The sequence below is a fragment of the Paralichthys olivaceus genome, chromosome 21 (assembly GCF_024713975.1).
Source record: "Paralichthys olivaceus isolate ysfri-2021 chromosome 21, ASM2471397v2, whole genome shotgun sequence".
NCBI lineage: Eukaryota > Metazoa > Chordata > Actinopteri > Pleuronectiformes > Paralichthyidae > Paralichthys > Paralichthys olivaceus.
Window position 1 is genome coordinate 4,688,628 of NC_091113.1, and position 24,323 is coordinate 4,712,950.

General features: G+C 42.2%; 2 protein-coding genes across 3 annotated transcripts; one reads left to right on the plus strand and one right to left on the minus strand.

Moving 5' to 3' along the window:
* The first annotated feature begins 7,898 nt into the window (after positions 1–7,898).
* atp2a1l (ATPase sarcoplasmic/endoplasmic reticulum Ca2+ transporting 1, like) lies at positions 7,899–18,291 on the plus strand. 2 transcript variants are annotated; one of them, XM_069518122.1, is made up of 24 exons: positions 7,899–8,184; positions 9,080–9,097; positions 9,437–9,519; positions 10,667–10,771; positions 11,481–11,619; positions 12,358–12,438; positions 12,531–12,616; positions 12,709–13,006; positions 13,096–13,262; positions 13,355–13,443; positions 13,558–13,660; positions 13,752–13,883; positions 14,028–14,144; positions 14,250–14,468; positions 14,553–14,664; positions 14,789–15,012; positions 15,125–15,345; positions 15,449–15,651; positions 15,737–15,822; positions 15,912–16,045; positions 16,177–16,294; positions 16,409–16,526; positions 16,800–16,845; positions 17,987–18,291. In XM_069518122.1, exons 1-23 carry the CDS (start codon positions 8,067–8,069, stop codon positions 16,802–16,804), a joined length of 2,976 nt encoding a protein of 991 aa, XP_069374223.1. In that variant the 5' UTR covers positions 7,899–8,066; the 3' UTR covers positions 16,805–16,845; positions 17,987–18,291. The 2 variants fall into 2 exon arrangements, with proteins under 2 accessions (XP_069374223.1, XP_069374222.1); XM_069518121.1 differs by lacking the exon at positions 16,800–16,845.
* A 346-nt stretch (positions 18,292–18,637) lies between these two features.
* sult1st6 (sulfotransferase family 1, cytosolic sulfotransferase 6) lies at positions 18,638–22,670 on the minus strand. The gene is made up of 7 exons (XM_020105669.2): positions 21,933–22,670; positions 21,417–21,545; positions 21,037–21,134; positions 20,734–20,860; positions 19,768–19,862; positions 19,473–19,653; positions 18,638–18,977 (listed from the first exon to the last, which is right to left on the minus strand). Exons 1-7 carry the CDS (start codon positions 22,117–22,119, stop codon positions 18,865–18,867), a joined length of 930 nt encoding a protein of 309 aa, XP_019961228.1. The 5' UTR covers positions 22,120–22,670; the 3' UTR covers positions 18,638–18,864.
* Positions 22,671–24,323: the final 1,653 nt, after the last annotated feature.

The window sequence follows — 24,323 nt, forward strand, 5'->3', positions numbered from 1 at the left end:
TGATGACTTGTTGTTATTGTAAACCTGTAGATGATCTCCTGCAAGTAGCTGTTTTTATGTCTGCTCACAGTTACTCAAAGTACTGGGAAGTAACTGATGATTAACAATAGTATTCAAACCCATACTTCTGGCGTATGATATTTGATAGTATTTGAAACAAGTATAAATTCACATGTTTGATTTTTAAACTCTCATGGGGTTAAATTATTGATTGTTATTTAATCCTCCCTCTTCAGAGTTGACTGCGGTCAGATTTTATTTCTTTACGGGTCTGAAATAAAACCTGCTGCAATAAAATGAAAATATGACCCTCAATGAACTCTTATGTAAGGATGCCTAATAAAAACTGAAATTTCCGATAGCAAAATGAGTTTTAAATGTATTATTTGTTTGCTTTTTTTGTCCAAATGTATTCATATAATTATTAGCCTCATACATATTATTATAATTGAAGTCTTGACACCGGCTTAACTTGATCTGGGTGATAATGACTCTTTACGCTCAATGTCACTGTTTTTGTGGCAATTATAGCCGAAAGATTAATTCCAAATCGCCGAGGCATTAAATTAACAATTTAAAATATTCTAAAAAGGCTTTTTTTAAATTTGAATCGATGTAGCAGCTTAAAGCCATTTGTTTTTTTTTTGCATTTTCAAAAGATCCAGCTAAAGATCTTTAAAATCAATAAAGTGAAAATTTAAGTGCAGATTTAAATGGCAGATGAGTGGAGTGATTGAGGGATAGATATGTCCGGCTGTTCTCCACAGAGAGGCAGTGTTGAGCTCAGTTTCCTCCACCAGTCAGAAGCACTGACTCTACTGTGAAGCAGGAACATTTCACTGAGCTCTGGTTAAAATCATAATGGTCTGTATTTATTTGTTTTCTAGTCCTGATCACTCAAAGCACTTTACAGTAAAGTTTAGTGCCATTCCAACATTCACACACATTCAAACAGTGCATTTATGGGCAACACTTTTTCTATGAGGGGCAATTCAGGATTCAGTGTCTTGCACAAGGACACTTCGGCATGCAGATGGTGAAAACTGGGATCGAACCGCCGTCTCTCTGGTTAGAGGATGGCCGATTTACCTCCTCAGCCACATGCTCAGTGCTTTACATTTTCCCCAGGGAACATGGACATGTCATAAGTACTTACATACAATGCAACAATACTGTTCTGCTGCTGCTGTAATTGCGATATTTTGTACAGAATCCTTTTTACGACATTGTTAACGAGTAATATTCGTCTCGGTTGCTTTACAAGGGCTGTGCAGAAGACTGTACCGCTCTTTTTCATTCCTCATTCTATTTCTGTCAAAAAAGGATCCCGTTTCTTTCTTCGGCATTTCTCAGGCTCTTTTTGCATTCATTCGTCTTCCTGTCATCAACACCCTTCTTCAGACCATCACCTCTCCTTCCTTTTACAGGACCAATGAGGTGAGGGGTGAAGGGTATTGGGTTAGGACTTTTAAAACTTTTAAAAGATGGAAGCACATTTTCTGTAAATTCTCTTTGTTGTAGTTTTAAAAGTTTAAAAAATGCCAACTTGTGCTTGAGCAGAGTAAAATCAAGGGAAATTGTGAACCCATTTATTTGATAACATCCTGTAGAAACCATTGTAATCCTCTGTACATCGACGTGTGGGCCGGGGTCCATGGCCTCATTCTCCTTCAGTACAATCCTCTGTACATTTATAGCAAGTCAATGGAGACTTAAGGTCACCCTTGGTCATCAGAATTTGCCGGTGGCTATGTGGTCTCAAATTCTCACCGTGGCCCTCCGACAGGATTATGTTTCTAACTTTCGTGTTGGTTAGTGAGTCTTGAAGACATGTGACCTTGTTTCTTGTGTGTGAATTTGTGTTCACTTCTCACCGCAGGATAGAAAAAAAGAACAAAAGAAAATCAAACTCTGGTTCAGAGATGATGGGACTATGACTTCACATCAGTCATAGTGATCAACCCAGAAATAGAGTCCCGGTTAGATAAGAGTTCTCAAAATAGACAAGATATTGAAGATGTAGTATCCAAGAGTTCATCTTTCAGATGATACCAAATACTGTACATACTAGTTCATACAGCTATTCTGGCCTGAAACACTAAACTGTTGAATTTATGATGCTATTATGAAGCTTCAGAACACTTTTGCTCTCGTGCAGACTTCTGCAAAAAAAACCTCATAATAACCCAACCTGCTGTTTGGGAAACAAACATATTTTGTGCCAATTTAAAGCTTTAAGATTCTTCTATAAGCATACAGCTCTCTTTGAATCAAAGCTTAAAACAAACTTTTATTGTACTGCATTTCCTGATATAATACTTGTATTATTTCTATATTTTATTGATTTTATTATTATTAATTATAGTCCTAATCTCCCAATTTAATAACACTGTTGTATCCAAGAGTTTATCTTTCAGATGATATCAAATACTGTACATGCTGACTGTATTTGAGGAGTAATTAAAAAAAATAATGAACTTTTAAAGTGCTTTACGAGTGAGAAATGAAGAATCGAGGGAAAACAATATAGGAAACAATTAAAAGCAATTTAAAGATCTCATCAGACATGATCTTAGAGCTTAAATATAAAAGAATGAAAGCAAATAAATGAATAGAGATAACAAGTTGAAAGTGAATTCAGACGGAAAGTCCTGTAGAAATGTTGCTGCGTTGAATCTACTGCAACAAGTAGAGTTTATGAGTAAACGTAACAAACTGTAGTTCGTACCATCAGAACAATTTCTCTGCAAACTTTCCCTCTTAAATTCTCTGCACATTAAAATCTAAATTTATCTGTGAAGCTGAATGTCTGTTTCCCTCAGCAGCCATTGATTTTTTCCCAATCAAAAAGTCTTTGCTTGTCATTGAACGACTCTGGCCTCTAAAAAACGCAGAGCCAGCCACGTAAACGACACTCATCAGTAAAACCAGAGCCACTTTTGATCAACAGGCTCACTCTTCTCTCGGTTCCCCCGTGGCTTATATAGTACAGGCCTAAGTGTGAGGAATGGTGTGAACAACCAGGAATCCTTCGGCCCAATGTACCACGTAGACACTGATGACACAGTGGAGTCAAATGCGTCCTCCGACCTCCCATCTTATTTTCTGCCTGAAAGTCAGACTTATACGAGCAGGAAGTGAAGGTCCAGCATTCTGAAATAAAAAAGCTGCAAAGCTGTGGTGGTGCCATACCCGGCAGCACGGTGTCACCTGCTCTATTTATATCTCGCGAGGAATTCTGGATTCAGAGACTCAGCTGCCACTTCTATTATTACTATTAGCTAATGCTGTAACAAGTACCCTGCTAACACTGATGCTGTAGCTGCCTTATAGCCCAGTGCTAATTATGTCCTCACTGTCAATACCACACGTGTCCTATGTTATTAGGTTTGATGCTGTTGCTCAGCGAACATTTGGTCACCGTGATTTATTTTGCACGTGCATGAACGTTGAAAGGGAAAGTTCACCAAAAAATAAAAAATGCACCCATCATCTACTCACCACTGTGCCGATGGAGGGGTGGGTGAAGTGATCGAGTCCACAAAACCCTTTTGTCAATAGAAGTCAATGGTGACCGATTTTCTAAACGTAAAGAACAACACAGAGATACCTCTGCACAGCTCCTGTGGTGTCATCCAAGTGTCCGCAAGCCCTGACATTCATATTCGACTCGAAATAGCGTCATTTGCACCAAGTTATCAGTGATCCTCCCACCCCTCCACTGGCATAGTGGTGAGCAGATAATGAGTGAATTTCATTTTTTTTTTAGGTGAACTATCCCTTTAAGAATGAGAGAACCAGGGAAGTTTATGGATTCAGTGCTGTGACGATGCTGCTTTTTAAATAACATTCTAAATAACATTCTAATTTGTCACGTGAACATAAGACTCAGGTTGCCGGGGATTAGTGTTGTGGGTTGTAGTTCGTAAAACTACAGAGGAATGTGTTTATGACTGACGACTTTAAATAAGGGTTCCCTCACTTGATTATCTGCCCACAAAAGGACGGCATTGACCAGCTGTCGGTCCAGCATGCGACCCGCAGAATGTGCCGTTAATGATAATACAGTGGGGTCCAAACTTCCAAGACCGCCCCCCCCCCCCGTTCAGACTCATGGGCTCCACTGTATGTCTGTCTTTCCTGGCTCCTCATCTTAAAGGTGACAAATGTCGCCTTGTCCCTCTCACTTTGCTTGTACCATGCAAGTCAGCAGAGACGGACTTAGTTGCATAAGATGCACCTCCACAGTACTTAACACTTGTACAGAACTGGGAACACGTATAGAGTTCACAAGCCGAGGACGGAGGGTTGGGCTCGGCGGGCTAAGGCGGCACATGGTGATCCCTCAGCCTGGCACGAAGGTGTGGCATGTTAGTGCCGAGGAGGGGGTCGAAGATGATGGGTGTCCCAGCCTGCAGGGGGGGGGGGGGGTTACACTGTAGTACTCGCCGCACACTCGCACCACTGACACTTCAGGGATAGACAGAGGCGGAAGATGGAGGGGAGTGAGGGAGAAACCTTATCCTTCTGGGATATTGAGTTAAATGTCACTGCTCTGCCCTGAGGGAGACACTGACAGGCCGACCCCTATCACAGCCCCCAAATCTCAGAGGTCACAACGGCTGTACGACAGCTGAGGCCCGGAGAGCGGCTGGGTGAAACAGAGATGGGGACACTGGCAGAACAGAACAAATATAAATGTTTTATCAACTTGTCAAGGAACGCATAAATAAATAAAGCTTGTGCCAAACGTTTATTTTGCTTGTGGGAACAAATTGATAATTGTAATGTACTTGGCTGACCCACGCGTTTGGCTGGGGTGTGGATATCTTATGAGTGTAGTGTGGATTGTTGGTTTACATGAGTTTGCACACTCATCATCACACTAATCATTTTCATATCTCCAGTAATGAATCAAGGAAAAGGTTTCGAAAAAAGAATACAGTATATGTGCAACAGAAGTGTTTATTTGATTATATATATGTTCACACTAGCAGGGAGTAGATTCCATCCTCTGTGTTACCATGGTGCCGTTTCAGTGCTTTACTCAGCGTGATTCTGCTTCTGCTTAAAATATGCATTAAACTAAGTGCTTTCCGCTCCTCTCTTCTACGTCAGGGGTGATTTATGGCACCCTTCAGGAATGGAGCTGCCCCTCAGCAGAAGGCCACAGGGCCGAGAGTCAGTTGGTCAACCAGCACCTGATTGGAAACTTGAAAGCTGCCACAAAAACAACTTCCAATTTTAGAAATTTTCTGCGAAAGAGCAGCAGAAGCATGTTTGTGTAACAAGTAGACCAATACTGTAAATACTGTAAATACATCCTCATTATTACAAAGTACTTTACAGACTCACTGACCGTCCACAGGGAACCTTCGATCAGAGTCGACCTGCTGAAGTGTCATCGAGCAAATCAGTGGAAATATTTTGGAGCTTTCACTGTTTCATTTCCATCTTTTGTTACCTCCACATACAAAATAATTTATTATACATTCATTGATATTGTAAAAAGCTCAGTGAAGATCAGTGGCATTATTTTAGAAAATCTAAATCTTGTGTCTGAATATGTTCGTTGACACCATGATGTGAGTTGTTGAGGTTGTGTAACTGCAGTTGTGACAATCATCACTTGAATTCAAGTTCTGAAGTCTGAACTTTTGATGTTCGTCAACTATGACAGAAAAGCTGATGTACAGAAGGTTTGGTTGTCAACATTGATAAATAGAGAGCAAGGATATTAACAGACACAAGACTTTATATTCATTATTTATAATTTCGGTGCAGCTGCGGCTCAGGGGGTAGAGCGGGTCATCTTCTTGATACTAGTCTTTCCCATTCCACGTGCCATAAAGCGCATTGAGTGGTAAATACAGAAACTTTACCAAACCAAACCATTATTGTCATATAAATGTATCTGTTATTTTTACAGTTCATTGTTTGATCAGGATTTAAAATGTTTAAAATAATAATAAATCTCAACATTAAATGTTCATCTTCTGTCGGTTGTCCAAATGATCGGACAGTTATTTAAATTTAAGGCAGGTTTGTAATGTAGACAGTGTTTCTCAGTGTTTTTTTAACTTTACACTGTGTATATTACATAACTGTTAACATATGTAAGGATACAAATGGTTGCTGCAGCTGTTTCCCTTTAGCCGACTTTCTTTGACCTGATTTGTTCGAGTTCCATCCAGTCCAAATGCAACTTGTGCAGCAACTGCCAATAAGGGCATTTTTAGACGAAAGCCTACTTCACAGCCTTGATGTAGCTTGACACTGCGACACTTCACACAAACAACACAGCGCAGTAATAAATAGACTGCAGCAAAAATGTGTCCTGTAGCTGTCAGGCGTGCTGAGCAGTGACCACTGCTGTTCCTATAGGGACACCTGTCAGTGTATTGATTAGCAACAGCAACTTGGATTCCTGTTCACAGAGGAGGCTGCACCACCCAGCAGCCTGTTTACTGCTGTTCAAACAAATAGTAAATCAACACTCTCAGACTCACGTCGTTCAGTTTTACACCGGATTTAGTGTTTTAACAACAATAAGTCCGAAAAAACATTGTGTTTCATTAGCGTTTGTTTGTTTGTGAGTTTGCAGGATTAACTGCTGGAAGGGTTACCATGAAACTTTGGTCAGAGAAGAACCCACTGAATTCCAGTGAGGATCCAGATCACAGGATGGATTCACGAATTTTTTTTTCCCCTTTTTTAACATTTCATTTTTTAACAATTTCATCCATTTCTCAGAGTCAATCACAGATTCTGATAAAAACAGTCAGACATGTTCAGGGGACAGATTTTAATGTGTGTTTGCAATTTGTTGCGGATCCAATAAAAAATTTGGAAGCAGTGAATTTAATCGTGGTTTCTGTTCGGTCGTGGTGGAGGTTTGCACTCTGCTCAGCTCCATTCTAGTTTTCTAAGTTGAATCCTGTGGACACTTGTTTGCTTGGTATAACAAATTCAATGCTCTGACTCCACCACAAGGGGCCATTGTGCCTCGCTGAATGGCCGTTTGTGGCCCGGATCATCTGTCCCACATCTACTGAGGCTGGGCCATGTCTCCGCGCTGCCTTCCCCTCCTCATAAAAAAGAGAAATAAAACTTGATCCTCCTGTATCTGCAGCCAGGGCTTCTCCTCTGTGCTGCGGTAGTATGGCACGCTGACTGTCTTCCAGCACTCATGGCTCTACTACACACCTTTTCATTACGATTCCCATATTTTACTAATCCTTGACATTATCGAGCCTTTGTTTCTGGCTCTGTATAACTTGAGATGAATGTGCACATGTTGATCACGGTGGACGATTCAGGTCTGCAGCACAAAACTCCTCGTTTCTGCTTCGAGCTTTGTTCACGGTCTTCGAGAACTTCACGTGTCAGTGCGCCAGCTAATTCTTGTCTGGAATTACTTGTCCACTATCTCCCTCCGTCTGTGTCTCACTCTGGCTCGGCCACCTTCCTCAGCAGAAACCAGTTGAGCCGTCACTCAATGCACCCCCCACCCCCCCCCCCCCCCCCCACCCCCTCCTCCCCTCTGGATGATCTCCTGTCTCACTCTCTCACCTTCTCCCTTCGTCTTATTCCACTGACCATGCATGTTCCAAAAACAGATCTCATTTTCATCCACAGTACGACACCGACCCCCACATCCCCCCCACCCCCCACCCCCACTGAAGCCCCCTGTACCATCACTGTCCTGCACTACCTCCTTTCCAAATACAAGCCTGGTCCTCAGTTCCTGTCCAAGTCCACCTCACCTCCCCATTGCTCCACCTCGAGCCCCACCCTCACTGTCCCACCATGTCCTCCCATGCTGGAATTTGGAGGCGTGTGTAAACGGGGGTGTCCACCAATCCCGAGCCCTTTGGGGGTATATAACCCTGTGGATGTATACAGTTATTCGCTCTTTCTGTCAGTCCAGCACTCCTGAATTGGAGGGTGCCACACTTAAAGGTGAGGGTGGTGGACCAAGGGTGAGACCTGCATAGAACAACAAAGAAGTAAAAGAGCACGGATAGGCACGCTTACACGGTTAATCCCTCGTCTATCCACTGAGGATGGACAACGCTCACACAAAGCCTCCGGCAGAATGCCTGGCGTACTTTGGGGTGAACGAGACCAGCGGTCTCACCCCCGACCAGTTCAAGAAGAACCTGGACAAGTATGGCTTCAATGGTGAGAGCATGGGCGTCAGGGATGGGGTGGGAGGCCTTCTGGGAGAAGTAACGTAGGGAAACTTATCACTGTCACAGTTAGAGGTGTTTGCATTGAGACTACAAACTAAGACTTTTGCTGGAAGTGTTTTCCTGAGTCATCACCAGTGGAGTTTCCACAGACGCCGCTCGGGTCAGGCCGGGTTGAGATTTTGCATGTGATGCTTTTTTAGAGAGGAGTTGCAACAGCTGGTAGAAATGCAGAGACATTGAGAAGCAGAGACTTTGAGGGCTTTGAAGAGCTATTTAAAGATAGCCAAAGAAGATGGCTGGAGAGCGAGAGAGACAGGTGATGGCTCAAGAAGCTTCCTGGGTGATATATGGGGCGGGCGTGAACAGGAGAGGTGGATAATTTTAGGCCAGGCAAAAAAGGGAGGTCCTTAGATGGCTTATGGCTAAATGATCCCTGATATGATTGCTGATCAATAACTGGTTTAATGGCAAATTAGATAGCACAGACTTCGTGATATGGTGCAAATGCATGTTTCTGTTGTCTTTTCATGAGCCGCTTTTATTTTGTTAAGGAATTCATAGAATGAGCAGCCACTTCAGGGAGGTTTTCATCAGGCCTAGATTTCTCATCAAAATGATCCGATGTCAATTGCTGATTCAGTTTAATGGACTTCTTCAGTTGTTTACAACTCTTGAAGGGATCAAGTGTTAAGCTCTCAGGGAATTTAGAAAAGGGAGTTTCAGAATCCAGTGACCTTGTGATCACATTTAGTATCTTACACCAAGAAGTAAAGCTTCTCTCCAAATGTTTCCTGATGAACGTGAATGATTTGAACTCACCATCTTTTCCCCTTCTTTCTTTCTGTTTTCTCCTCCGCCTCCTTCACCTTTGTGTCTGACTCCAGAGCTGCCTGCTGAGGAGGGTAAGTGTTCGTCCGTACAGCCACATTTACAACATGTCTAAATCTGAACAAGAACGTCCTCACACCTGGTTTGACCCAGATAGATTTGACCATCATTACTACTCTGAGCTGGCCCTCCTCCACAGATGGGTTGTAGTAAAAACATGCAGGCAGCATTTAGATTGTCACTTACACTGTGTATTCCATTCTTACCATCAAACAAAGATCACTAGTCAAGGCATTTGACTTGAAGTACAACCCTTTGCATACAAATACACACTCATTTGCACATTTCAGTACTTACATTGAATTGACTGATTATCATTTATTGATTTATATTCATTTTTTTCTTTGACTCAGGTAAGAGCATCTGGGAGCTGATCGTTGAGCAGTTCGAGGATCTGCTCGTCAGGATCCTGCTGCTGGCTGCCTGCATCTCTTTTGTAAGTGAACAAGTATTATTTATAATCCATGCCACTCATTTCAAACTGTGATCACTACTGTCACATTCATATTAAACTCAAGAAACAGAACTAGACATGAGACACCGTTGTCACATGGGACCAATTTCCCAGAAACTCAGCTTTAGTGAATATTTTCCATGAAAGAATGGTTTATGCATATTTTATTAAACTTATCATCAGCAAAAAAATCAACTTTTAAGGTTAAATACATTTTCATTAATTTAGTTTTATGGCACAAGGGCTACCACCTGGAAATGACTAATTAATTGAACTTTAAAACCCACGAGGAGGAAAACTATCACACAAACTAATCCAGCAAACAAGCATCCATGTTGTTGATCATTTCTGTCTGACCACTTTGCCAAGACAACTTCTTAAACCGCCTCCAAGTCCCTCCACCCTTCTGTGCAATTTTGAGGACAACAACTTGAGAGGAGGGAGGCAGATTGCAAAGGCTTGTCGGAGGTGTATTAATTCCTATGCACAGCTTTCACCCCTTCAGCCAGCTGTCACGATGGCCTTAGAAGGCGAATATTGAGGAGCCAGTGAGAGACAGGGGTCAGGGAAGTATAGGGGGGCTGAGGGGGTAAGGGTTTATTTTAAGAAAGCCCCAAGCTGAGGAGAGAAACTGAATCCTTCGGGAAAGGTCAGGCCTGAAGGAAGGAACGAAGGGCCTCTGCAGAAAGAGTGTGGAAGTCATAAGGAGCAATGAGTTATGGGACGATGAGATCAAGTTAACAACAATTACGCAATCAGATTGTGACATTCAAAAGGTATTATCAAAATAACAGCCTTTATAACTGAGCTTATAAATGTTATCTCATATTTTAACTATATTTATTTCACATAGTTTGTGTGTAATTATATTATCAAAATGCTAAATACGTACAGATCTATGATTGCCCTCTAAAAACTCAACCTCCTGATGGTAGCTTCCACATTCCACAAAGAAAATATCATCTATCACACATTAACTACAATCACACATTATATTCATTATGAGCCTGTTGTTCTGGTGCAATGAAAAGGTTTTAACCATGTAACTGGTCCATTCAATATAAATGTATGAGGGTATGACCTGCTGTCTCCACTCCACTGACTTTACTCTCCACTGCTCTGACCTCAGGTGCTGGCCTGGTTTGAGGAAGGCGAGGAGACCATCACCGCCTTTGTTGAACCTTTCGTCATCCTTCTTATCCTCATCGCCAATGCCGTCGTCGGAGTGTGGCAGGTCAGTGACAGGCCGCGGCTCATTAAGCGATAAGGTGTATCCATTGCAAAGACGACCGGCAGCACACAGGTTCCAGTTACTGCCATGTTTTCCATGTTGAGCAACAGCTCATGCCCAGTTTATGTTTTGACTGCAGCATTTGATGATTCACAATATGCAAGTCATTCAACCCATTAACTAAACAGCACTGCTATCATTAGACATCAGTCAGTGAGGGAAAAATCCGCTGCTCATTAAAGTCAGAACTGACTCCAGCAGAACCCCGCTGTAAAGAGATCTATGTTCTGCATCTCGGATCAAATTTTATTGTGTGAAATTTTATTTCTGAACACAGCATATGGTATCTGTTTCAGAGTCAGTGCCATATGATGCTATGGAACACAGATTCCCATACATACATTGGTGTTTATAAAAAGAGGCACATGGAAACCTGATTCTAAGTAATTTAGGTTGGAATAGAACTTATGACCGGCTCATATGTCGTCAGTAGGTTGTGTTTCAGTGTGTAACTGCTGTGTTTATGACTCACAGCCTCTTGGAGGACATTGCCAGTGCCACATCAAGGGCAAACTGAGTATAGTTTTCCATCAAACCAGAATAGGCATCCGTGTTGAAAATCAGTTTAATTATAATCAATGCGCTTCAGGCCTGTTTACTTTTTCACAAATAAAAATGTTTATTAATGCTGTTTTGTCTGTGTTTGCCACAGGAGCGTAACGCTGAAGACGCCATCGAGGCTCTTAAGGAGTATGAGCCTGAGATGGGCAAGGTTTACCGTTCTGACAGAAAGAGTGTGCAGATGATCAAGGCCAGAGAAATTGTCCCTGGAGACATTGTGGAGGTGTCCGGTAAGAAATGTCTGCTTGTTATTTTGTGGCGCCCATTCCTGCAAACATTCACGTCGGGTTTGTCACAGTCTCTTGTGGCAAATTGTCCCTGTGCACTATCCAATAAGAATGTAGCTGTGAAAAGACAGTTCTGTAGAGAGAAAGAGAGACAGACACAAATTCAGGATATATGTGTCTGGTGGACGCTGACGCCAGAACCTTGTGTCTTTTTAAGGCACCGAGAGCAGGGCAGGACGGGGCAGCACTGCTGTGATAACATGCTGACTGGAGGAAAACAAAATCATGAATATAAATACCCTCACTAGCACCTGCCGCACCTCTTCTCCCTGCCATTGCCCACGTCTGTTCATTTGTCAGCGTCCACCTGTTGCCTCTCTGGCCAGCTGCCCCCTCCCCCTCACGCATGGCCCATTCTCATTGGGCCGCGCGTGTGTCACTTAAGGTTTAGCCCCCATTATGAAATCCATGGATTAGTGTAGAAATTTAGCGAGCTGTCTGAGTATCTGGCTTTTATTTTGGGAGTCATTTACACCATTATTATTGGTAGTATTATTTTTCAGTTTTGGTTAACATACATTCATGTGTGAAATGATTTGTTATTTGTGACTATTACAGTCACTTGAGTGTAATTGGAAATAATTAAACAGAAGATATTTCCTGACCATATAGATATAAATAATAATAAAATTATATTTACAGACATTCATTTCAGTGCTCTCTTCTCTGTGTTTCCCACAGTTGGTGACAAAGTTCCCGCTGACATCAGGATTGTTTCCATCAAATCCACCACCCTGCGTGTTGACCAGTCCATCCTTACTGGTAAGCTTTGCAGAAACAATCCACCTCTACCTGTTTTGTTCTGACATGTCTTCATCGGCGGTTTTCATTTAATTTTCTGTTTCCTCTCTCAGGTGAGTCCGTCAGTGTGATCAAGCACACTGATGCCGTCCCAGACCCCAGAGCTGTCAACCAGGACAAGAAGAACATGCTTTTCTCTGTAGGTGTCCCATCACCAGCAAGTATGATTTGTTACCTGTTACCTCCACCATTTTTCTTTTTCTTACCTTCCTCATCTTCTCCTCGTCACAGGGCACCAACATCGCCGCTGGTAAGGCCATCGGTGTGGCTGTTTCCACCGGAGTCTCCACTGAGATTGGCAAGATCCGTGACCAGATGGCCGCCACAGAGCAGGAGAAGACTCCTCTGCAGGCCAAGCTGGACGAGTTCGGCGAGCAGCTGTCCAAGGTTATCTCCCTGATCTGCGTTGCTGTCTGGGCCATCAACATTGGCCACTTCAACGACCCCGTCCACGGAGGCTCATGGATCCGTGGCGCCGTCTACTACTTCAAGATCGCTGTCGCTCTGGCCGTGGCTGCCATCCCTGAGGGTGAGGAAAGCAAAGACGTTTACTGAAAGTCATGTGTTTCTCCATCACTTTTTTTTATCACACTCACAGTTTTGACCAATGTCTCCCAGGTCTGCCCGCTGTCATCACCACCTGCCTGGCCCTCGGTACCCGCCGTATGGCTAAGAAGAACGCCATTGTCAGAAGCCTGCCCTCTGTGGAGACCCTGGGCTGCACCTCCGTCATCTGCTCCGACAAAACCGGCACACTCACCACCAACCAGATGTGTGTGACCAAGGTGGGTGATTAAATCAAAAAGAAATCGCTCCACAGACAATTTGCCTACAACCCTTTAGGCACAAAAAAACCTCTTTGTTTCCTCCTTCACAGATGTTCATTGTCAAGACTGTTGATGGCGAACATGTTGACCTTGATGCCTTCGATATCTCTGGCTCTAAGTACACCCCCGAGGGCGAGGTGTAAGTTTGTTTTCAGTGCCATTTATCATCACATATTGCAGCCAACCACTGAAATGTACATCTACAGTCATGTCTTTGTTTATTTCTAATTTTCTTCTTTTTTTTGTCCATCAGTTCCCAGGGAGGTGCCAAGACCAACTGCAGCTCTTACGATGGTCTTGTTGAGCTGTCCACCATCTGTGCCCTGTGCAACGACTCCTCTCTGGACTACAACGAGGTACAGTCATAAAGACTTGCAGACTATCGCTGTCCTGAAATCTCGTGACCTCACATTAACACATTCTCTCCATCGCGCTCCTTTTCTCCAGTCCAAGAAAATCTTTGAGAAGGTTGGTGAGGCTACTGAGACCGCCCTGTGCTGCCTGGTAGAGAAGATGAACGTGTTCAACAGCAACGTGAAGAACCTGTCCAAGATTGAGAGAGCCAACGCCTGCTGCTCCGTACGTTTCCTCCTTCTTTTTCTTGAATGACCAGTATGCTACTCCTTTTTAATCCAGTTCATTGTGATCCACTGAAAGTCTTTTTTCCATCAAAGAATTATTGCGAATCTAACAAATGCTTCTTTTCTTGGATTCCTCCATCAGGTGATCAAGCAGCTCATGAAGAAGAAGTTCACCCTGGAGTTCTCCCGTGACAGGAAGTCCATGTCCGTGTACTGCACCCCCAGTAAGGGTGATGGTGGCGCCAAGATGTTCGTGAAGGTCAGTTCAGGCTCTCCTTCCTCTCACAGCCTTTGTTCAGACATCTGCGCTCTGACTGTGCTGCGTTTTACGTAACAATGAAGTAATAGTCTGTTACCTCCACAGGGTGCCCCCGAGGGTGTGATTGAGAGGTGCTCATATGTGCGTGTTGGCACCACCCGCGTGCCCCTGACCAACGCCATCAAGGAGAAGATCATGGCTGTCATCAGGGACTGGGGTACCGGCCGTGACACCCTGCGTTGCCTGGCCCTGGCCACACGTGACTCCCCACTGAAGCCAGAGGAGATGGTCCTTGAGGACTCTACCAAGTTTGCCGACTATGAGGTGAGAACACAACATATCGATTGGACTGGATGTTGAGAGCGTGTGGATACAACTGTGACTACATGTTGACATTTCTCTCCTCAGACTGATCTGACCTTTGTTGGCTGCGTGGGTATGCTGGATCCCCCTCGTAAGGAGGTCATGGGCTCCATTGTGCTGTGCAGAGAGGCTGGAATCCGTGTCATTATGATCACTGGTCAGTATTATTGATTGTAAAGAATATTATCATATGGGTTTACAAAAACATCACATTAACTGTAGTGTTTAAAAGGTTTGAATCCACTTTTCCTCTACCGAACTTCTCCCTCTCCGCATTTCAGGTGATAACAAGGGAACCGCCATCGCTATCTGCCGCCGTATTGGCATCTTCACCGAGGATGAGGATGTTTCCAACAAGGCCTACACCGGACGTGAGTTTGACGATCTGCCCAGCCATGAACAGGGAGAGGCCGTGCGCAGGGCTTGCTGCTTTGCCCGTGTGGAGCCAGCCCACAAGTCCAAGATCGTGGAGTTCCTGCAGGGTTATGATGACATCACAGCTATGGTGAGAGTTCAGCAGCACATGAGACAAACTTAACTTCACTGAATCGCAGTGTTTTTCAGTTACTGGTTTTTTCAGCCTGTTGTAGTGATCACATTAATCCCTCCGTCCCCAGACTGGTGATGGTGTGAACGATGCCCCTGCCCTGAAGAAGGCCGAGATCGGCATCGCCATGGGCTCTGGCACTGCTGTTGCCAAGTCTGCCTCTGAGATGGTCCTGGCTGACGACAACTTCTCTTCCATTGTGTCTGCTGTTGAGGAGGGCAGAGCCATCTACAACAACATGAAGCAGTTCATCCGCTACCTTATCTCCTCCAACGTTGGTGAGGTTGTCTGGTGAGTGGCCTGTGGAACACACGCTCTGATCCACACCTGAACACCAACTTTCTCTCAACCTCAGTCTAAACTTGTTCTAATATTTTCTTCTTCACTCTCTCAGTATCTTCCTGACTGCCGCCCTGGGTCTTCCCGAGGCTCTGATCCCCGTCCAGCTGCTGTGGGTCAACCTGGTGACTGACGGTCTGCCCGCCACCGCTCTGGGCTTCAACCCCCCTGATCTGGACATCATGGGCAAGCCCCCACGTTCCCCCAAGGAGCCCCTGATCTCTGGCTGGCTGTTCTTCAGATACATGGCTATCGGTGGTAAGCATCACGCTGTGTTTGCATTTCATGTCAAATGCAGGAAGAATGTTTACCTACACTGATGCCGTTACCTTTCCCTTGTCAGGATACGTCGGTGCCGCCACCGTTGGTGGTGCTGCCTGGTGGTTCATCTATGATGTCACTGGTCCCCAGGTCTCCTACTACCAGCTGGTGAGTAACTGGGATTTTTCTGTGTTGTCTTTCACAAACACTCACACGCAGATGGTCCATAACCTCACCTCACTTCCTGCTCTTTTCAGTCCCACTTCATGCAGTGCCACGATGAGAACGAGGACTTCGCTGGCCTTGAGTGCGAGATCTTTGAGGCCGCTCCTCCCATGACCATGGCCCTGTCCGTGCTGGTCACCATTGAGATGTGCAACGCCCTCAACAGGTGATGACCTCAGATGTGTTTGGAATATTGAAATGACGATACCCCAGGCTTCCTGCTCTGCTTTTGATCACGACTCCTGTGGTTTCTTCACATGTCACAGATATTTATTCTCATTTCTTTTCTTTGTCCAGCTTGTCTGAGAATCAGTCTCTGATCCGCATGCCCCCATGGAGCAACTTCTGGCTGCTTTCCGCCATGACCCTCTCCATGTCCCTGCACTTCATGATCATCTATGTTGACCCTCTGCCCGTAAGTCAGACATCCATGCGCTCTGCACTTTGACTTTGTGGCTGTGAGTGTAAGTCTCACAGTTTTATGGATTTATTTTGTCCTCATCCTAACTCGCACTCTTCTGTCCCCTAGATGATCTTCAAGTTGACCCATCTGAATGTTGAGCAATGGCTTATGGTCCTGAAGCTTTCCTTCCCTGTCATCTTAATTGATGAGGTCCTGAAGTTCTTCGCCCGCAACTACGTTGAGAGTAAGTTGTGTTTTTGTATGTTCACTCTAACATATTTTAAAAAATTCCTAATATAACAGATAACCTTTTACTTCCACTTAATGATTAATAATTAATACTGTCATAATTCTATTCATTATTCATTAATATTAAAGTGTAATCCTACTTCATCTCACTGTAATTTAATCTCTCCACCTGTCTAACAATCCATTTTTAGACCAATAATACCTGTTTTCATTTGCCTGCTCTTCTCCTCATTCATCATTAACTCACTTAACATTTTTTTATTCACAGAGTAAATTCAGTCAACCCACCATCATTAGCCTGTAACTAAAGCAAGGTATTCCACTGTGTATGTGTAGTTTGTGTGTATGTTTTTGTGTCACGTATGTCGCTGCCCTGATGCAGCTCTGTCTTCAGTGGTGTCTCCATTTTATCAACTCTGGGTTCTCCCTCACAACTCGACAACACAACTGAATCACGTTTTGTATCACAAATTGGTGGCATGGTGATGAGTTGATACGGGAGATCCCTGAAGTCCTCTCCGCTCTCTGTTCATTGTTATTTATTATGTCACACTTGTTTAGTGAGATTCCTCAGGTGAGCTTATCCCCTTCTGAGTTGCTGCTGTCAGCGTCACAGCGTGTCTGTTGGGATGTTTCTGTCGATGTGTGACCGATGCTTGTTCTCGTGCTTCCTTCGTTAGATTCAGTTTCCCACAAAAACCCATTGGTAACGTTTTATTTTAACCTTAGAATTTAGCACAGTATATAAAGATTTGTGAAACAGTTTACCAGACATTAAATTGTGGCCGTGAGCAGATGAAGATATTAAATGTTAATGGGTGTAAATATTAACAATGTAAAACATCTGTAACTGGATACTAAGTTGTTATTATACAAAATACCTGCTTATAACAAATGGTAATTTCACAAACTATTTATATGTTTATGTGCTAAAATAATCCGTTACCAATATTTTTGATTGGGTTTTTGTCAGAGCCTCGGTGGGAAAATAAACGAGTTCTTGAAAAGATGCTTTTCATAGTGTAGATGCATGTTTTCATAGATTCTTCCGTCCTGTAGAAAGCTTCATTTGCAAACAGTGTTTTACAACATCAATTTTGGTTGTTTGGTTTTGATATACGGGTGTGGTGGTTCTAGTTTGTCCCATCCGATGATCCAAAAACAGAAAATCAATGTCCTTATGTGAATGATCGAAGTATTCCTTAACTAACACAAGAACTTTGGGCCTGATGAAGCAAAAAGACTTATGCTGAATGACCCACTGCTTAAATTTTTATTTTTATTTGGATAAGTTTGCTTGCTGCTTCAATTAGATTTGATGTCTAGAAATGAATTGTTCTTTCAGGTATTAGTTCTGTTTGGGGGACGTTTAACATAGTTTAGGTGTCATTGTATTTCACTGTCATGTGTCCACACTTCCTTTCCCTCTCTGATTTATCTATTTTGTCTCTTCAGCAGGCACAGAAATTAAATAGAGATGTAGAAGAAGAGGATCTTAAGGGTTGGAAAGAAAGAGGCGGAGAAGAGAAAGAGGAAGAAGATCACAACCAAAGAGGGGGGTGACAGTGAGCCAACCAAAAGAAGAGGAGAAAACACAGGAAAACATAAAAAAACTAAAAAACTTCATCAAAAAAAAAAAATACATAAAAATAGCCTCTATATAAGGAGGGAGATTTAATTAAAATACAGGGAAGTATCCATACAGATAAAATATTTAAGAAATAAAGTATGTATTAAAAGTGATTTTTTTGTTAAACTTGGATATTTTCAGCTGTTGTGTTTTTGTGTCCTCTGTCCATTTTCTTATCATTGATTTTCCAGCTCATTACTTTTATTCTAGTCTTTTTGTCGCTCGTATCTCTTGTGCAGCCTCCCTGCTTCTGGCTGGGCTCTGTACAGTGTGGTGTAGGGTTGCAGGATGATTTCATACGAGCAGAACCACCACGTGCCTCCAGCTGCCGGCGCTCTCTTTAGGCTTCATGCAGTCAGTGGACTCTTGGAGGTCTCATGAAAAAATGGGCATGTCCACTCGGTCACAACACTTTTGGTCTTATATATTGTTTACTTGATAAGATGCAATAAAGTGATGATTACAAACTCATGCAGTTGTAGTGTGGAGAACAAATTTATTGATCCTTTACACACACACGCATCACAGAAGAATTCCCTCTTCATCTACACATCATGTATTTTAGTGGTTCACATTTGTATTTCATCGGTGGTTTTGGTTTTCAGCTTGCATCAGATTTTCTCGTAGTATTCTTTATGAGAGCTGCCCGGTGTCAGTTCATCGCTCTTTGGTTTGCAAAGCTGCATCAACGTGTGAGATTCCATTAGATGAGGCTCCTGAATGGTATGTCGACGTCCTTCATTTGCTTTTCATAATCTTCGTCAAACATCTTCAATTGCTCGGGTGTGAAATGGTTTTTCCAATCACCCACTTCACCTGCAAAGAAACAAAAATACAAAAGGGAATATGACTGTTAGTTATAGAAATATAAGTATATATGTTACAACTTATAAATAACTGAGAAGTTCTGTTGCTGAACAAAAGGGCGTCAACAGATTATTCCCCTCAGCCATTATTCTGCCGATTATTTTCTGTATTGATTGATTGATCGTCAGAATCAAATGGTGGCTGAATTATTTTACTGCTACGAATGAACGAATGAATGGACTCATCTTTTTCAGCTCTATTGGACATGCCATTTAAAAAAAAAAAAAAAAAGCAAGCAAAGGCAAATAACACAGGGACCACTATGTGGCAGTATTGGACTGTACAATGTACAGGGTGAAGACGGACAGTCATAGTGTGATAAAATATTAGTGAGTTCTGACTCTGTGAAGCTTTTACTGTTGATGTTGACAGGTTTGATTTAAGTGCATTTCATGACAACACTCCTGCTTTGACCGGGCGTGTTTACAGAGAGACGTCGGACACCTTTTCTCATGAAGGGGGAGACAGATTGGTCGAACACATTGGACGGGATGCAGGTGTAGTTGCTCATTGGATTCTCCTTCATGTTCTTAAAGGACGTGAGCTCCACAATTCGACTGATGACCTCATCAGAGAGCGACAGGTCCAGGTACCTCATGATGCGCTCAATTTCACGCCGGGGATTCTGGGGGAATAAAAATGCAGTCATTTCTGGCCTCTGCTTTATTAATAATCAGCTTTCAGATTATTTATGCTTTGATTTGTTATCAGTAATGTTGGGTCCATATATAATCCTTACTTCTTTGATGTCCTCAAAGAAGAGATAAAGGATGTTCCTCTTCTCTCTCTCCACCCAGTATCCTTTCACATGGTCATACCAGGAGCCCCAAGACACTGTGGGAACAACACAAGTCATTGAAAGACACACAAAAATCAGCAGCACAGATATTTAGCCAGCTGTGTCTGCTGTGCTATAACATCTCAACATCATTTGATAAAAAATATGTTTCATTTTCTTTCTAGTGTTAATAAGTCATTTACTTATCTTTGTAGATCAGTTATTAACTTTCCGATTGCCAGGTCATGAAAACTCCTCTGGACTGATGTTTACCCTCCTACAGCTGACTTTTACAATGGCTGGCATGATGGTCGGGAAGTCAGTGGGTGATGCTTTAACCCTACAACAGCAGTTTTTTGGCCACACATGGCCGGTAAAAACAAACTGAGTGCAACACTGACACTTTTTCACTTGATAAAAGTTTTTAAACAATATTGTTGGCATGGATATTTACACATCCGGCAGCCATTGAGCAACATTCCATTTGTTTATAGTAAGAATATTCATTTCCTTTTTAGCTCTGTTTTTGGTCTCCACCCACTTCTGAGGGAAATATCTGGTTCTAGCTGCTAAATGCTTAATAATAGATTGTTATGTGATAAAGGTAAACCTCAAAAACAGTTTGATAAATTTTGACTATTTGCAACAGCTGGATTGTCAGCTTTACAAAAAAGAATGTGGATCCCAAAGTCTGACTGAAACACTTCATGCACTACTGAAAGTGACTAGAAGTCAAATATGACACAATAGAAGAAATAAATATATACCAGTTGAATTTCTTTTTGAAAATCAGATCTTTGTTTGTATAGATTTACCACAAACTTTTCTCTAGTGGTGAGTTATAAGTTGGGTTGGAAGCTTTGTGAATAGAGATATGTCCAGTTTCAAGGTAAAATGACACTGAGGAATGTGAATTAATCTGCTTACACTCTCCACGCATGAACTTGTGGACATAGCCGCCCCAAGGGCCCGGCTCCGGCTGGGTCATATTCATCTTGTCAAAGTAGAAGTAGCTCACCATATTGTCTTTTGCATTGCGTGCCACGTAGATCGTCTAAAGGGATTGAGAACAACAATACAAAGAACAGGTCATTTGAGGAGGGCATTGCTTAACGGCATTGTATTGTTAACCTCTCACACAATTTAACTTTATTGCACTATGTATGAAGAAGCAATAAAGTTAACTGCAGGAAATACCCTCAGCACAAGCTCTCAGATGTCGAGTCTTACTTTGCACTTGTTTTCCCAAAATCCAGGAGGCACCAAATGAAAAGGAAGGTGTGTCTTGATAATTCTCGGAGGATCCATTTTTGTCAGAAGCTCAAGACCTGAGACATATTATGATCATAATTTGATTTGATGAGCGAGACCAATGTGGAGAATTAATTTACTTTGACAGAAAAAAAACAATATCTTTCAGGTTTAAAGTCAAAGTGGACACAAAAATAGAAACAATCAACTCCCAAACTGAACCACCAAAAATATTCTTTACAAAAAGCTTCCTATGCTGAAACATGTAAATAAGATCACACACACACACACACACACACACACACACACACACACACACACACACACACACACCATCATAATAACCTCATAACACACACCTGAGGGAATGGGTGGTGGGGAGAAGATCTCCAGGAAAGGACTGCGGACAGGTGTCGGGGCTCGTTTGCAGAGCTCAGCATCTCCGTTGTGAACAAGCAGGTCAACAATCTCCTGGGTCCATGTGGTCCCTTGAGTCCCCAAATCACAGAAAATAACACTGACGTGAATGAAGAAGTCACTTCTAATGGATCAAGCATTTTTGAGGAAAAATACAGTCTGACACCAAACTACAGTCTTATAGATGTGTGCCTTTTACAAATGAACCATTCTGATGGCACCACAAAAACAATTTGTTCATTGTGGCCTAATAACAGCAAATTAGATTATTCTCCATTTTAAGAAGTTCAGTGAGCCCACTTAATTTTAATTAACGTTCTTCTTAAGTTTGTTTTATTATTAACTTCATTACTATTGTATGTATTTAAATACAATCAAAAGAGCTTGAAATCAAAATACATGATGAAATGCAGAGATTTACTGTATATGAACAAATCTGGCAGCAGCTGTCTCAGTACCTGCTTTGGGGTAGGTGGCGATGAAGATGTCCGAGGGGTCCGGACTAAAAGCCTGGATTGAGTCAAAGTTGTTGGCGATGTGGTTCATGAGAGGAACCCCTCTGATCGGGATGAGAGGGAAGCGAGTGATGGAGCTGCTGGCCTCCTGAATGGACTGGCTGTAGGACATCTCTTCCTGCTCTGACATGGCTGACACTTGGTCACAACACAGAGAAGCCAAAAAGCAGAAGCTGAAATTTAACTGCAAAGTCAGCCAAGCAACACCAGCGTGCCTGTTCCTCTGGGAGATCCTCTCTCAGCTGCACCTTCCAATCCTTTGTCGAACATTCACTTTTGACCGGGTGACAAATTCCAACGGGTGAAACCTCCTTCCTGTTTGTCCAGCCCACAGTCCTTGTGTTTGAATCCTGGTCACTCTCTCATGTGTGTCCTTTGTGTCTGCTGCTCAGAGCTGTTCTGGTTTTGTCTCCTCTTACTTTAAACCCTCTCCAACATCTGCATCCAATAGCAGGAATCTCTAGTCTCCCCTTCTCCCTTCTGTCCCTCTCTGTGACTGTGTGGGTGTTTGTTCTAAGTTCTTATCTGTGTGCGATCTCTGAAACCTCCACAGGAAGACCTACATTAAAGTGCCCTTGCGTAACATTCCCAGTTACGTATGAACTCCACTTTTGTTCACAATATATCCTAACTGGTTGCTCTGTCATTAGAGAAATGAAAAAAGGGAGGGTCTTAACAGAGCTCCACCAACATTTTCTCTGCTCGCTCCACATATCACCATGTGACAACAGATACTGTTGTCATAGATGTTGCAATAGTTACGTGACAACATTATTATATTGTAACTGGTGTTTCAGGCACTTTGCAATTTCTTGGTCTTTTACCAAAGAAAACAGCTGATGTCACAGTAAGGGGCTGGAATTTGTATCAGGTATAAAAATAACCTCACCACTTTTTGAGAGAGACAGAAAATGTGTAGATGCTGCTGCTGAAAAACCTTTGGACCTTTGGAACTGCTTGAAAAAAGTCGTCTATTCCCATTTTAGCCTTTATAAGCCTAAATTCTTATATCTGGAGCTGTAGCATAGCTTCCTTGATATGTATATATGTTATGCATGTATATGTGTTCATACTGTGTGTATTCATAGTGCTGTTTGCTCAGTTCATCCAGAAGCTGGTGTTTTTTTATCTCACATTCCAGGAGTTTCACGCTCAATTTCCTGCCAAAGCTCTGAAAATAAACTCAGCTCTGCAGTTCCCTGAAACATTATATGCAGAAAGAGACAAGTTTATTTCACTGAGAGATAAATATACATTTGAAAGCTACCTGAAAGATAATGTTTCAATTGGAATGCAAGTTTTTTTCATTTAGAAGAAATCAGATAGTTGTATATATGAGAGTTTACTTGTGTTTTATTGTTTTTCTGTGCGAACAAAGAAAGTGAAAATAATCAAATCTTTTGCAGATAAGTGTATTAAGCAAACTGATTATTTCTGATCTCATGTTCAAGCAACAGTTTCTTAGATCAGATGTAGTTCGGAGGCTCAGCAGCGTCTCCATGAGGAGGGAGGTTTGCTGAAGCACTGTGTGGACGATGGGTCTAGACCGAGCAGAAGATTCACATAGAAAGTCAGAGCAGGAGGTGAAATGAGGACATGAGCAATGATGTTCTTAAGAGCCTGAGATGGGACACGTGGAATTATCTATCTTAGAAACTGAAAGGTTTTCTCCACTGAAATTATTCATGATTTTCCTTCCTTGAGTTTTAAATTTAGTACAAAAAGTAACCATAACAGATGAGCATCTGTTTATAGTCAGCAAGATTGCATTTATTTCATTTTGCACAACACCGCCATACAAATATATAGATGTTCCAGTGTTTAATATCAAATAGAATATATATATATACATATATTTACATACAATATATACATATAAACATGGTCTACAAAATTTTATTTTCTAACCTAACCTGTTTCAGTTAAAGGTTCAGTGTGTAGGATATAGTGACATCTAGTGGTGAAGTTGCATGTACTGTAAAAAACATGGCGGCTTCTGTAAAGAGGATCCGCTCCTGATATAAATATAAAGTATTTGAATATAAAGGGCCCATTCTAGGGTAATGAAAACACCAATTTGTACAATTTAAATGAAACACACGAGTGAAAACATCACCAGGATCATTTTATATTTAATTCCTGCCAGTAGATCCCTTTCACCTCAGTCTAACACACAGGATCTTCACTCTTGAAATGAACTGACTTTTATAATTAAAACGTTTCATTCCATTCATTTATAAAGTTTTTCTCTTTTATTTGTTTTTTTGTGAAGTTGTGATTCTGAATCCAGTGAAGTTGAAAAAAAAAAGTTTTCTTGTCTTTTACTAGTTTTAC